The sequence below is a fragment of the Delphinus delphis genome, chromosome 10 (genome assembly GCF_949987515.2).
Source record: "Delphinus delphis chromosome 10, mDelDel1.2, whole genome shotgun sequence".
Lineage (NCBI taxonomy): Eukaryota > Metazoa > Chordata > Mammalia > Artiodactyla > Delphinidae > Delphinus > Delphinus delphis.
This window is the reverse complement of record NC_082692.2, coordinates 40,538,758-40,553,045: the sequence shown is the minus strand read 5'-3', so window position 1 is coordinate 40,553,045 and position 14,288 is coordinate 40,538,758. Positions and strand designations below refer to the sequence as shown.

The following is a 14,288-nucleotide window of genomic DNA, read 5'->3' as shown; positions in this document are numbered from 1 at the left end:
TGCCCAAGGTCACACAGAGCTAGAGAAGGGGATGGGAGGAAAGCCAGGGTATGCCCAGGGGCTCTGAGCAGACAGACATCATGCTCTGTCCTGGGTGGCTCCGTGGGCCCAGGGCCCCTCAGACAGGCACAGGCCAGTCCGTGGGGCGCTTTGGCGTTGGGGGAACGGCAGTCACGCCCTGGTCATCCCTTGGGCCTGGGTGGCCTGCATCTCGCCCAGCGGTGACCCTGCCCTCCCCACGCCACCCACTCCAGGACATCATCACGGCCCTGGAGGAGCGGCTGAAGCCCCTAGTGCAGGCCGAGCTGTCCGTGCTGGTGGACGTCCTGCACTGGCCCGAGTTGCTCTTCCTGGAGGGCAGTGAGGCCCACCAGCGCTGTGAGAGTGGAGGCTTCCTGTCCAAGTGAGTGGGATGCGGGGCCGGGGCATGGGGGTGGCAGGGGCACAGCGGCCCAGGACGCGGAAAGCCCATGGGGTCAGAGGGCCGTGGTCAGGAACAGCAGCTGGAGGGGGGATGGGTCCGCCCCAAGTGTGCCCTCCTTCCCCGCCGGCCAGGCTGATCCAGCACACCAAGGACCTCATGGAGTCGGAGGAGAAGCTGTGTGTCAAGGTGCTGAGGACGCTGCAGCAAATGCTGCTTAAGAAGACCAAGTATGGGGACCGGGTGAGTGCCCAGGTCGGCTGGGTGCCGGGCGGGCTTGGCCACGAGGTCCAGGGCCTCAGGACCAGGGCCGCTGGGCTGGGGGGTAGAGGGCGAAATGGGCCACCGTAGGCCTTGCTCCCTTCCCTGCAGGGCAACCAGCTGCGCAAAATGCTGCTGCAAAACTACCTCCAGAACCGGAAGTCCAGCTCGCGGGGGGACCTTCCAGACCCCATGGGCACCGGTCAGTCCCGCGTCTCCCCTGCTATGCCTCCGGGAGGCCCATTCGCTCTGGGCCCTTCCTTCCCCTCCCTCCACCTGCTCCCCCTTAAGCGAGTTTGCCCATTCCAGGCCTGGACCAAGACTGGTCAGCGATCGCAGCCACCCAGTGCCGGCTGGACAAGGAGGGGGCCACCAAGCTGGTGTGTGACCTCATCACCAGCACCAAGAATGAGAAGATCTTCCAGGAGAGCATTGGCCTGGCCATCCGCCTGCTGGACGGTGGCAACACCGAGATCCAGGTGTGGAGGGGGGCCGGGCTGCGGGGGGCTCACCTCCTCGGGTGATGCCCCCTGCTCAGGAGGGGACAGTGTGCCAGTCCCCAGGCCATGGGGGTGGGGCTGCAGGGCTGGGTGCTGGCGGCCAGTGCGAGTCCGGCTACTCATGGGAGGCTCTGCCTCCCATATCTGCCCCCGTATCACGTGGCCCTTTTCTGTCCCACACCCCCGCCCTGCTCCAGCCAGGCCTGGACCTGTCGCCCACCATCCCGCCCCCTATTAGTCCACCATTCTTGCCTCTCAGCCTCTGCTCAGGTCTCCTTCCCTCCTCTTCCACATCCTCAGCCTTTGGTGTCCAAGTAAAGGCCGACTATCTCCAAAAGCCCTCTCCGATTATTTTATCTCCATTCATTTATTTACTCACTCATTCATCCTTCCCATAAGTCTGCATTTAGTAAGTGCCTTCTGTGTGTCTGGCAGTGTTCTAGGCGCTAAGGATTCAGCAGTGAAGGAAAGAGACGAAACCCATGTTCTCTTGGTACTCGTATCCTAGTGGGGACAGCAGTCCCTAACTGCAATCTCTGTGTAATACGGAGAGCATGCTGGATGGTGGTAATTCAGGCAGGGGGCTTCAGGAGTTCTGGGCCAGGGGTATCTCAGAAAGAGTGATGGGGAAGACCCCTGAGAGGGGACCGTTTGAATGAGGACCCGGAAGTGAGCACGTGAAGTGGGGCAGGGCGCACGGGGCAGAGCCGGCAGCAGAAGGCCGTGAAGGGGAAGTGGCTGATGTGGCTGGAGGGGGTGGAGGAGGGGTGAATGGGAGGAGCTCGGGTCAGGGAGGTGGCAGGCCATCACGTGGCCTCGTGGGCACTGTGGGCCCAGGCCTGCCCCTGGGGAAGATTCAGGGTTTTGAGCAGAGGAGGGATGTGACTTAGACTTCAGAGAGACCCCTCTAGCTGCTGTGTGGGGAACTGACGGAAGGTCAAGGGCAGATGCAGGTGGGTAGGAAGCTAGTGCAGTCCTCCAGCATCACTGGCCCTTCCTCCTCCACCTCTGCTGGTCCTGGCTGCCCCCCACCCCAGCCTTAGGCGCAGGGCACAGGGGCGTCTCTGTCTCTGCCACCTTGTCCCTGCAGCACGGGATGGAGCCCCCGGGTCTCGCTGAGGGCTGCTTAGAGCCAGGCCTGGTGCTGAGGCTGCCCCGTCTCACTGTCCACCCGCAGAAATCCTTCTACAACCTGATGACGAGCGACAAGAAGTCAGAGCGCTTCTTCAAGGTGCTGCACGACCGCATGAAGCGGGCCCAGCAGGAGACCAAGTCCACGGTGGCCGTCAACATGAGCGACCTGGGCAGCCAGCCGCGCGAGGACCGGGAGCCAGCAGACCCCACCGCCAAAGGTCAGGCTCAGAGGGTGCAGGGTGAGTGGGGTCACGGGCCCCAGGGATGAGGACGTGGGCACAAGGCAAGGTGGGCAGGCTGGGGACTGAGGGTGGGAACAGAGGGTGAGGGTGAGGGTCTGGCGGCTCCCCGCAGCCCCAGCCTAACCAGGCCTCACCCTGCAGGCCGCGTGGCCTCCTTCTGGATGCCCAGCTCCTCATCCCGCTATTCGCTGGGCCCCAGCCTGCGTCAGGGGCATGAGGTGGGCGAGCGCGTGCAGAGCAACGAGATGGGCACGTCCGTGCTCATCATGCAGCCCATCCTGCGCTTTCTGCAGCTGCTGTGTGAGAACCACAACCGGGACCTGCAGGTGAGGCCCTGCCCCATCTGACCCCGCCTCCCTGTTCCCGGCCCTGCCTCCCGACACCTGCCCCGCCTCCCTGGGCCTGCCCCACCTCCTGACCCCGCCCATACTCTGTGCCCCGCATCCGGCCTGGACATCACTGCTCTGAGGCTGGCAAGGCCCCCACCCCTGCAGCCTGCAGCATCACGGTCCCCAGGCGGGCCCCTCCCTCCCTGCTGCAGCGATGCCACGCCCCCCCCCCTCCTGTGCTCTTCAGAACTTCCTGCGCTGCCAGAACAACAAGACCAACTACAACCTGGTGTGCGAGACTCTGCAGTTCTTGGACATCATGTGCGGCAGCACCACCGGCGGTCTGGGGCTGCTGGGGCTCTACATCAACGAGGACAACGTGGGCCTCGTCATCCAGACCCTGGAGACCCTCACCGAGTATTGCCAGGGCCCCTGCCACGAGAACCAGGTGAGCCGTCGGAGTGGCGCCTGGCAGCGTGGACATGGGGGAGGATGGAGCAGGCCGGGCAGGGGACAGACCGAGGCCCCTGGAGCTGCCATGATTCTGAGGGGGCCCAGGCCCCGTGTGACCCGCCACCCCTGCCTCCTGCCAGACCTGCATCGTGACGCACGAGTCCAATGGCATAGACATCATCACCGCGCTGATTCTCAATGACATCAGTCCCCTGTGCAAGTACCGTATGGACCTGGTGCTGCAACTCAAGGTGGGGCCCTTGGCAGCCCACGTGAGCATGCGTGGGTGTGCATGTGATGCGTGTGTTGAGTGTACATGCTGGTGTGTGTGATGTTAGCATTGTGTGTGTGTGTGTGTGCGCGCACGCAGTGTGGGCATCACGTGTGTAAGCATGGGTGACGTGCAGTTGTGTGATGTGTGCATGTTTGTACACACAAGTGCATGTGTGAGCAAACGTGTTGGATGTACACTTGCTCTAGAAGCAGACATGTTCTGGGTTTATCCGAGGGCCTCCTGTGTCCGTGTCTGCTGTCTGGGGGGTGCACAGGGTGGGGGAAGGTGGCCTGTGGGTGGACTAGATACGCAGCATCCTTGTCACAGCAAGCCCTGGGGATAAGTGGGGAACAAGAAGGCCATGGGACTTACGGGCCAAGAGAGGCTGTTACGGAGTAGTCAGTGGAGGGGGTGGCGGGGGCCCTCAGACTGTGGCCTGTCCCTCCCTCCTCTCCCCCAGGACAACGCCTCCAAGCTGCTCCTGGCTCTGATGGAGAGCCGGCACGACAGTGAAAACGCCGAGCGCATCCTCATCAGCCTGCGGCCCCAGGAGCTGGTGAGGCTGGGCTGGCGGTCAGGTGGGGAGGCGGACCAGGGGATCAGAGCCCAGCCCGCCCTACGCCCCAGGAAGAGGGCATTCAGCAGCCCCTGCCCCGGCAGGTGGACGTCATCAAGAAGGCCTACCTGCAGGAGGAGGAGCGTGAGAACTCGGACGTGAGCCCTCGTGAAGTGGGCCACAACATCTACATCCTGGCGCTGCAGGTACCGGCCCCACCCCACGGCCCCGCCCTAGCGGCCACGCTCCCACCGGCAACCACGACCCAGTGACTCTGCGCTGCCATCTCACTCAGCTCTCCAGGCACAACAAGCAGCTACAGCACCTGCTGAAGCCCGTGAAGCGCATCCAAGAGGAGGAGGCCGAGGGCATCTCTTCCATGGTGGGGGCCCAGAGGATAGGGCTGGGTGTGGGGCGGGGCTTAGATCTAGGGGCGGGGCTGGGTGGGAGATTGGATGGGATAGTATTGGGGGTGCGGCTAGGAGTTGGAGGGCGTGGCTATGACTCGGGGGCGGGGCTGAGGGCAGAGCTGAGACCTCAGATCCTGGCTGGAGTCTAGGATGAGGCTGGGGGCAGGGCCAGGAACTTAGGGCAGACCTGTGGCCCAAGGCCTTGGCTTGAACCTGAGTAAAGAGCCAGCTCAGAATTGGGGGGCGGGACTGAGGACCGGTGGGAGCCGGCCTGGTGGCCAGGGATGTCACTGGGACAGAGGAGTGGGAGCAAGGCTGTGGTGTGGGTCTGGGGCATCTGGCAGCCTGGAGCAGGACCTAGCGGTGCACCTGGGCAGGACTGTGGAGGGTGCTGACTGTCCTATAGGATTGTCTCCCACTTTGGGGCTGGATCTGGTCTAGCTGGGGGTCACTCAGTGGGGTGTAGTTCAGAGCTGGGCCCCGGCATGGAGGTGGGGGTGGGCCTGACCTCGGCATCCCCTCCCCCCCGCCCCCAGCTCAGCCTCAACAACAAGCAGCTGTCACAGATGCTCAAGTCCTCAGCACCGGCACAGGAGGAAGAGGAGGACCCCCTGGCCTACTATGAGAACCACACGTCTCAGATAGAGGTGGGACCTGAGAACAGCTGGGGGCCGTGAGTGAGGGCTGGGCCCTTGGGGGCCACAGCTCAGATGTGACCAGGTGCCCGTGTGCGTCCAGATCGTGCGGCAGGACCGCAGCATGGAGCAGATCGTGTTCCCGGTGCCTGGCATCTGCCAGTTCCTGACGGAGGAGACCAAGCACCGGCTCTTCACCACCACCGAGCAGGATGAGCAGGGTAGCAAAGTGAGCGACTTCTTCGACCAGTCCTCCTTCCTGCACAACGAGATGGAGTGGCAGCGCAAGCTCCGCAGTGAGGACCCTGCGGGCCGGCAGGAGGGCGGGGGTGGGGCGCTGGAGCCGCTCACTGATGCCCCTGTTGCCTCCCTCGCCTACTGGTGGTGGTCCCACCCCTGCCCCAAGGAGGGCTCCGATCACGTTTTCCTCCTGAAGTGGGGCCTGGAGCTTGTTCAGGCTCTGCGGCCTGGTATGGGGTGGGCAGATGGTGTTAATCAGGGGCCCCCCTTACCCTGGCCCCACCACCTCCTCCCCCAGGCATGCCACTCATCTACTGGTTCTCCCGCCGCATGACCCTGTGGGGCAGCATCTCCTTCAACCTGGCGGTTTTTATCAACATCATCATCGCCTTCTTCTACCCCTACGTGGAGGGTGCATCCACAGGTGAGGACACAGGGCTGGCAGGTGGCGGCCCTGAGCCTTCCATGCTCCCTCCTCTGATGTGAGCCGGCCAGGCTCTGAGGGGACTGGATGCAGAGTGGGGAGAAGCAGCCCCTTCACTGGCCTCTGGGTTCTGCACCTTATCGCGGGGATGGATAGGGTCCTTGACCTCTGGAGACAGCACACACACATACAAGGCAGAGACCAGTTACGGTAGCAGCAGATGGAGAGGGCCTCCTACCTTAGGCCTCCAGATGCAGGTGTGATGGGCGGGGCCCTACAGCCGGGTGAGCAGGAACTTACAGGGAAGGCTCCCAGAAAGGGGTGGCTTCTTGGGGTCTGCTGGGTAGGTGGGCTTGAGCAAGCCGCCCTGTCCCTGCTCCCTGCCCCCAGGTGTGCTGGGCTCCCCCCTCATCTCGCTGCTGTTCTGGATCCTCATCTGCTTCTCCATCGCGGCCCTGTTCACCAAGCGCTACAGCATCCGCCCCCTCATCGTGGCGCTCATTCTGCGCTCCATCTACTACCTGGGCATTGGGCCCACGCTCAACATCCTGGGTGCCCTCAACGTGAGTGCCAGAGGGCCCCCACCGCCCACCCCCAACCCCTCCTGGGCTTGTCACGCAGCTGGACCCGAAGCTGGCCTGCTGCTCTGCCCCTTCCCCCTGGTCCCTGTGTTGGGATCCCAAGCTCATTATAGACCCGAGGCTGGGACCACTCTGTCTCCTCTTTCCCCTGGACAACTCGGGGCAGCAGGCACTCAGAGCCAGCCAGCCGGGAGCCGCTTTGGAGCACCAGCTTCAGGGCTGCTGGGTTCCCAGTGTTAGTTGTGCACTGCCTGAAGGCATATTGAGGACATCAAAGATTTATGTGTTATGACAGTTTCCTGACAGGTAGAAATAAAGTGTCTCGAGCACGTGGGGGGTGCCTTTTCCTAACTTGTCTAGTCACCGTAAAGGCTAAGGACGGTCTTCTCTGACCCATTCTCGTGTATCTGCATCTCACTTTCTTCCTGGAGCTGGGGACCCAAGGGGCTTCTCCTCTATTCTAGTCCCAGAAGCCCAGATGCATTTCAGGAAGCATTTTCATTAAGGCTGTGTTTGCCAGGATGAGCAGGACCAGCTCAGATCCACTCCCCTGAAGACCCAGCCTTCGCCTCTGCTCTAGGCACCGGCTGGGCCTGGCAACAGGGGTAGAGATTCAGGGTGGGTGGTAGGGCACTGACCCCCATGCCCTGCACTTGCCCACAGCTGACCAACAAGATCGTGTTCGTGGTGAGCTTCGTGGGCAACCGTGGCACCTTCATCCGGGGCTATAAGGCCATGGTCATGGACATGGAGTTCCTGTACCACGTGGGCTACATCCTGACGAGTGTCCTGGGCCTCTTTGCCCATGAGCTCTTCTACAGCATCCTGGTGAGGCGTGGGTGGGGCTGGGCAGGGGCAGGGGCAGGCAGCTGGGGCTTCCTGCCAGTTGCTAACAGTTCCCCATCCCCAGGCCTCTTGCTGCTGGGCTGGGAGGAGTGGATTTCCAGTGTCCTCCTCCGCTGGACCCCAGCCTGGCCTTCAAGGCCCTGATATCTACTCATGGCCCCATCTTCCCTGTACAGTGGGGGTCCAAGCCTGGACTCTTGAGCCAGACCATCTGGGTTTACATCCCAGTGTGGCCCCTCCTAGCTGTGTAACTTTGGGCAGGTTTCTTAACTGCCCGTGCCTCAGTTTCCTCATCTGTAAAATGGGGATAATTAACGGCACCTGCCCTTTAGAATAACTGTGAGGGTGAAGTGAGCTAACACACAACAGTTGTGTAGAGTGTGTCCTGGCACATAGCAAGCACACCGTAAGTGTTGGCCATCCTTCTCCTGCTGCATGTGGTATGCGCTGGCCATTCCACCCTCTAGCCTTCTCCTGGACCTCTCCGTTTCCCGGGCCTTGGAACTCCAGGTTCCTCAGAGACGACGGCCCCAACAGGCCCGCCAGCCTGGTTCCGCCTGCCCAAGAGCAGATGCCGCTGGGGGAGGCGGGGGGAACCACTGGTAGGCAGGCAGCCCGTGGGTCCAGCGGCGGCCCCATCTCTGCCCTGCAGCTCTTTGACCTCATCTACCGCGAAGAGACGCTGTTCAATGTCATCAAGAGTGTGACCCGCAACGGCCGCTCCATCCTGCTGACCGCCCTGCTGGCCCTCATCCTGGTCTACCTCTTCTCCATTGTTGGCTTCCTCTTCCTCAAGGATGACTTCATTCTCGAGGTCGACCGGCTGCCCAGCAACCACTCCAGAGGTCTGGGGGCGCCTCTCCTGGGCGGGCATGTGGGGATGAGGGGCCTGCACAAGTGGCTGGAGTTGGGACCAGGGCCTGGAAGCTTATCCCACCAGGCCCCCTGCCTCAGTTTCTCCTCTTGGGTTCTGGGTGGGGGTGTAGCTCACTGCCTCCCTCTTCCCTGGACAGACTGAGGGAGTGGGAGCACCTTGGGTTGCTCTTGTTTGAAGATCCTGTGGTTCATGTTAAAGTCGGTACTTGTGGGAGCTGCCGGTGCGCCAGGGCTAGGGGTGCAGACCCCCCTCCTGGCCCTTGGAGCACAGCCCGGCGGGGGCAGGTACATGGAGACCCTTCACTGTAGCCAGGCAGTGGGGAACTGGTAGGATCAGGGCAGGCTTCCTGGAGGATGTGATGTTGGGCCCAGAACTGGGGAGATGATGAGGACGGTCCTTGCACCTCCTGATCTTGATCCTGTCCCCTCCAGCCAGCCCCCTGGGGATGCCACATGGAGCTGCCACATTTGTGGACACTTGCAGTGGGGACAACATGGACTGTGTCTCAGGGGTCGTGGTGCCCGAGGTCCTGGCAGGTGAGGGCAGTGCGTCCTGGGAGTCAGGTGCGGTGGGGGCAGAGGCAGGTGGCCTGGCCCGGGGCTGAGCACACACCCTGCTTGCAGAGGATGAGGAGCTGGACAGCACGGAGCGGGCCTGTGACACCCTGCTCATGTGCATCGTCACCGTCATGAACCACGGGCTGCGCAATGGTGGCGGTGTGGGCGACATTCTCCGCAAGCCCTCCAAAGACGTGAGCGCCCCCTGCCCCCTCCCCAGTCCACGGGGGCCCAGCCCCGCCTTCAGGTCATGGCCAGCAGAGCAGCTTGGCCTCCCTCCATCTTCGGGGTTGCGAGTCCCTGCACCTTTGCGTCCCCTTCTCCCCGCTGTCCCGCCCAGTCCCGTGCGGTTACGGTGTAGCTGAGCTATCCAGGCCCCTGTCTACCCAGGCATCCCCACCAGCTCACTGTAGACGCTCTGAGGAAAGACCTTGGCACCCGGCTTTCCCCGGCTAGGGAAGCCGTGAGTCAGGCAGCGGGCGGGTCCCCGGCCACAGCGGCTTCATCTGAGAGGCAGCCCTGGCCCGCAGCCAGGGTAGGCAGGGTGGGGAAGCCGGGCTGGCTCCATAAGGAGGCCTCAGGGTTTGGCTCGGGCAGCCCCACGTTCTCAGAATGTCAGTCTGTCCCTAGTGGCACAAGGGTGAGAAGCTTCTCCTTGGCCAGAGGGTTTCTAGAACGAGTGAGACCAGGTGTCCTGAGGGCAGGCAGAGGAGTTCAGAGCTGCTCTTCCCCTAACCAGCAGTCAGGGGTGGGCCATGCCCGCAGGCCTGGCTCCCCACGCCAGACTCCTCGAGGGCCTCATCCCGGCCGCTGAGTCCTCATCCACACTCAGGGCCTCTGATTGTGATTCTCATTCTGTGTGGTGAGGCTGGGTCCTCTCTGCCGTCTTCAGGGCCCTGGGAGCCAGATGCCCTTATTCCCTTCCGATGGGGGCTGCTGACCCCAGCCTCCCTGCCTTCCCCCCGTAGGAGTCTCTCTTCCCGGCCCGCGTGGTCTATGACCTTCTGTTCTTCTTCATTGTCATCATCATCGTGCTGAACCTCATCTTTGGGGTGATCATCGACACCTTTGCCGACTTGCGCAGTGAGAAGCAGAAGAAGGAAGAAATTCTCAAGACCACGTGCTTCATCTGTGGTGAGGCTGGGCTCTTGCCTGAGGAGGCCGTGGCCGTCGTTGTCGGCCTCAGTCTGGCCCTTCCCAGATTCCTGTGGCCGCCGGGGAGCCCTGCCCTGGGGCCAACGGCTTGGTGGCTGTTCTCTCATCCCAGAACTGGGGAGAACAGGACCCTACCCGAACTTGGAGTCATAGAAGGGAGTGGGAAAGGGCCTCAGAAATCCTCCCTTTAAACTCTCTGGGTCTCAGATGAGGAAACGAGCCTGGTCAGTGGCCTCAAACCTCTGGTCTCAGTCCAGGGCCTTTCTCCCCACCCCCTAGGTATGAGGTGCAGGTCCCCTCACAGCCACCGCAGGCAAAGAAGCAGGTGGGCCCCTGTAGGACAGGACCCTCATCCAAGCTTTTCCGGCTCCCCGGCCCCCGGGATCCTGGCGTCTGCTCCCATGGTCCCCTCTGTGCTGCGGCAGGGCGGGGGCTCCATGGCTGTGTGGCTGCTGCTCTAAATAGAAGTGACCTAAAGAGCCCAGAGTGGGCTGTCGCCTGCATTCATCAGAACTTTCAGCCCAAGAACAACGTCCCCAGTGCATCGGGAGGCCGTGCCTGCTGTACCCTCACCCCCACCTCCTGCCTCCGCAGGTCTGGAGAGGGACAAGTTTGACAACAAGACGGTGTCATTTGAGGAGCACATCAAGTTCGAGCACAACATGTGGAACTACCTGTACTTCATTGTGCTGGTCCGTGTGAAGAATAAGACGGACTACACAGGGCCCGAGAGCTACGTGGCCCAGATGATCAAGGTGTGGGCCCGGGGAGGGGGGGTGGTCAGGACAGCTGTGGACACTTGTTAACAGGCAGCAGGGGACAAGGAACAGCTGGAGCCGACCTCGGCTACTCAGGAGCTCCTCCAGCTGCTGTGCTGCAGGGGTGCCTCCGGAAAAAAGCCCCCAGAGGACGCGCATGGCGTCCGGGGCCCGTGGGTGCCTGAGGCGAGGTGGCCCTGCTTGTGGCGGCTGCTCGGTGGCCCTTTCTGAGGGGCCTTTTCTAGCTGGGTGAGAGGGAGGGCAGCTTTCTGAAGCCTGGGTGGTCGCAGGCCAAGAGGGCGTCTGGATGAACTATAAACTGTCAAACTTAGGAGAAATCAACCGTCACTCCAATGCAGGAGCGAAGGGAGTGAAGGCAGTGAGTAATAAAGGTCTGGGCGCATTTAGGGTAAAGGATGCCATCAGTCCCATCAGATGTAGTGCATCTTAAGATTATTGCACATTAGAGAAAATGCAGCCTAAAAGGAAAGAAAGGTGTGGGGGGAAGTTCTATGCGTCTTTTGAGTCTGTATTTGGATTGGTCTTTGAGCGCAGGTGTTATCTGTTGATCTGAGAACTCAGAGCTTGCCACAAGGAACTAGAAAGCTGCTCGGTGTCCCCTCCCGCTCTGCCTCTGTCCCGGGAAACATGGCTTTGCCTCACGTGTCAGATGCCAGCCACCCTCAGCAGAGCTCTGCTCCCTCAACGCACCATCTGTCTGACTGGCATCTTCCTGGGGTGTGGGGTGTGCTGTCGGGGCGGGAGGAAGGAAGGAAGGAAGGGAGGGAGGAGAGGCAGGGTCTGGGTGCAGAGGCCTGCCTTCCACCGCTCGCAGGGTGTTAGGAGAGTAAACAGGTGGTGTTGGTACCAGGGGGAGACTCGGGCTGTCTAACGGAGGTTGGCCTGTCTCTGCTGTGGCCTCCCCGCCCCCTCAGGGTCACTGCCAGCTCACTCTGGCCCCGGGGAGGACACAGGTCAATTCAGATTTTCCCGTGACACATCCCTGGGGAGTAATTTGGCCAAGGGTGTGGTAGCAGGCTCCCCCCACACAACTGCTTTTCTAAACAAGGCCTTCCTAGGCTGGACCCAAGCTCGCTCACCCCACTGGTGATGTTTTTCAGAACAAGAACCTGGACTGGTTCCCCCGGATGCGGGCCATGTCACTGGTGAGCAACGAGGGGGAGGGGGAGCAGAACGAGATCCGAATTCTTCAGGACAAGCTCAACTCCACCATGAAGCTGGTGTCCCACCTCACTGCCCAGCTCAACGAGCTCAAGGAGCAGGTGTGCCCCTAGCCCTGTCCTGGCAGGACACCGGCAGCCTCAGGGCCTGCCTCGTGGCGTGGGGGAGGATGTTGGGGCCTTCACGCTCCCCCTGCCCCCTTTCCTGCTGGCTCCTGTTCTTGGGTCTGGGGTGGAAAACATGTTCCAAACACACTTCTCCCCTCTGTGGAAAGCTAGACGGGGTCGTGGCCCCTATCCTTGCGCCCCAGAAAGACAGGGCTGAGTGGAACCTCGTGCCGGTGTTGGGGCCTCCCTTGCTTTAGCGAGTCCCCCTCAGGCGTTGACTGGTGACGGCAGGGTAAGACCTCTTTCCGCTTCTCAAGAAAGATCCCCTCTTGCCCAGAGCATCCTCCGCTCCATCTGGCTGTGACTAAATGAAATCGGCAGCCCCTCTTTTAGGTGGGGTGCTTTCCCAGCTGCACCAAATCAGTGGTTTGTGACGTGCTGAGGACAAGAGTTTGGGGCTGACATCCCTGCTACACCCTGGGGGCGTCTTGGCCTGCCGCCAGGGCTGAACCGCAGCTGGGAGGGAGGGTGGGTTCTGGGCAGCCTGATCCAACCTGACGGCATCTGTTTAAATCTAGATGACGGAGCAGCGGAAACGCAGGCAACGCCTGGGCTTTGTGGATGTCCAGAACTGCATGAGCCGCTGAGTGGAGCCACGGAAGGCCCGTCAGGCCACATGCGACACTGGAGAGCTGAAGAGTGGGAACACCGCCCCTCAAGGCCAGGTCCCCACCCAACCCCCAGCTCCACCTCTGCCAGACCCCGCCCCGGGCCAACATAGACTCTGAACAGCTTAGAGGGGAAACTAGAGCTGACAGTGCTGCCCAGACCAAGCTCTTAAAAAAAAAAAACTCAGAAACTCAGTGGGACTCGGCTTACCTTAATGCCTAAGTCCTCTTAAAGGACTATTGCTTTGTCCCTTATGACTGACGTGCCTTTGTATTCCTCCTGGTGGGTGATTAGGAGTGGCGTCTCCATTTTATTCCAAGCACTACATTTTGGTTACTGCCGCCTCTGGAGGGGCGCAGTGATGCTGTCGCTAGTGATTTTAGGGCTTTGTTATTTAACTTATTCACGGTGCCAGGCTCAGCCCTGGCCAGGGCCGTGCAGCCCCCCTGTGCCTCAGAACTGCCGTATACAGTGCGTAGACCTCAGTGTCCAAGTCCACGCCACCCCCTCCGCACAGCCCTGGCTGGACTGGTGACCACAGGCTTGGTCCTAAGACCTGCCTCCTCCCGCACCTCCTGGGCAAGAGTCACAAGCCCAGGTGACAGGGCTGGGGCGTGTTAACAGGGGCTGGTTTTGACTGCTTGTGTTTTCTCCTTTTGGTGTAATGTTTTACAAATCCTTTGGCCCGACAACTAATACGTTAATTACCTTAAATAAATTAATAAATCTAGTCCGTTAGAAAGGGAGGCTGGCTCCCGTGCTCCTCAGGGGCTGGGGTGGGTGGTAACGTGGCGCTGGCGGAGGACAGAATACGAGCCCTGCCTGCTGGCCTAACCTTGGGCTCTTGGGAGATGCTGAATGCCATCCTGTCTTGCAGCGATTCCGGGACAGAACTGTACTACGGGATAACTGGTTTCTATCATAATCCTATGAATTTTATTTTATGCATTTCAAAACACAGTGAGGAGTCCAGGTAAAATGAGGTTAAGAACCCTTTCCACTTCTTCCCAACAAGGGGTGCTGTCGGCCCTGCCCTACCCCTTCTCTCAGCTCTGTTCTTGACAAGAAACCTGAAGTAGGGAATGTAAACATCTACTGGTAAGAGCTAAGGTCCCGTGGAGTAATAAGGTGACCCTGTGCGTGTCCCCGGCCAGGGGAGGGGGCCTGCCATGTGGCCTCCCACAGAACCCGCCCCGAGTGCTGAAGCCGACTCAAGCCGGGGCCCTGCCTGGCCTGTTGGTAGCTCTACTCTGCCCCTTAAGCCAACTTGGAACATGGCTTTTCTGCAAGGTCAGGGGCAGAGGACTGAGCTCTGGCCTTCTGAGTCAGTGGGGAGGAGGGCCAAGCAGGCTTTTCTCATCCCTCTGTCATACACCTCCTGCTGCTTTCTGTTTGCAACAGGACGCCTTCTTCAGTACTGAATGCTATTTTTGGCTCTCTCCCAGGAGCGCCTAAAACAAAAGAGAGCCTGTGAATCTTGCCAGGAGCCAGCCAGACCTCTGTTGGCAGGTGGGGCTCCTGTGGCCGTGCAGGAAGCACCTTGCCCAGAGGGCCCGTCACCATCCCTTCTCAGGCCCAGACGGAGACCCGCACTTCCTCTCCTGGAGGACATCCTAGCCTGACTGGTGGGCGGGCGGATGCTCAACTGGCGTCCCTCCTCAGGCCAGAGCTTTCTTT

General features: G+C 61.1%; 1 protein-coding gene across 1 annotated transcript in view; it reads left to right on the top strand.

Moving 5' to 3' along the window:
• The window catches only part of ITPR3 (inositol 1,4,5-trisphosphate receptor type 3), a 66,715-nt gene extending 53,364 nt beyond the window's left edge, over positions 1 to 13,351 (top strand). The window contains exons 36-58 of the mRNA XM_060022001.1: positions 255 to 403; positions 556 to 664; positions 794 to 884; positions 992 to 1,161; positions 2,360 to 2,534; positions 2,700 to 2,884; positions 3,135 to 3,335; positions 3,481 to 3,591; positions 4,075 to 4,170; positions 4,275 to 4,376; positions 4,466 to 4,552; positions 5,117 to 5,227; positions 5,319 to 5,511; positions 5,754 to 5,879; positions 6,270 to 6,442; positions 7,124 to 7,288; positions 7,959 to 8,151; positions 8,615 to 8,719; positions 8,807 to 8,934; positions 9,709 to 9,874; positions 10,490 to 10,650; positions 11,775 to 11,936; positions 12,521 to 13,351. Of these exons, the coding sequence (XP_059877984.1) occupies positions 255 to 403; positions 556 to 664; positions 794 to 884; positions 992 to 1,161; positions 2,360 to 2,534; positions 2,700 to 2,884; positions 3,135 to 3,335; positions 3,481 to 3,591; positions 4,075 to 4,170; positions 4,275 to 4,376; positions 4,466 to 4,552; positions 5,117 to 5,227; positions 5,319 to 5,511; positions 5,754 to 5,879; positions 6,270 to 6,442; positions 7,124 to 7,288; positions 7,959 to 8,151; positions 8,615 to 8,719; positions 8,807 to 8,934; positions 9,709 to 9,874; positions 10,490 to 10,650; positions 11,775 to 11,936; positions 12,521 to 12,589 (3,228 nt within the window). The 3' untranslated portion in view covers positions 12,590 to 13,351. The remainder of the gene's footprint in view (positions 1 to 254; positions 404 to 555; positions 665 to 793; positions 885 to 991; positions 1,162 to 2,359; positions 2,535 to 2,699; positions 2,885 to 3,134; positions 3,336 to 3,480; positions 3,592 to 4,074; positions 4,171 to 4,274; positions 4,377 to 4,465; positions 4,553 to 5,116; positions 5,228 to 5,318; positions 5,512 to 5,753; positions 5,880 to 6,269; positions 6,443 to 7,123; positions 7,289 to 7,958; positions 8,152 to 8,614; positions 8,720 to 8,806; positions 8,935 to 9,708; positions 9,875 to 10,489; positions 10,651 to 11,774; positions 11,937 to 12,520) is intronic.
• Positions 13,352 to 14,288: the final 937 nt, after the last annotated feature.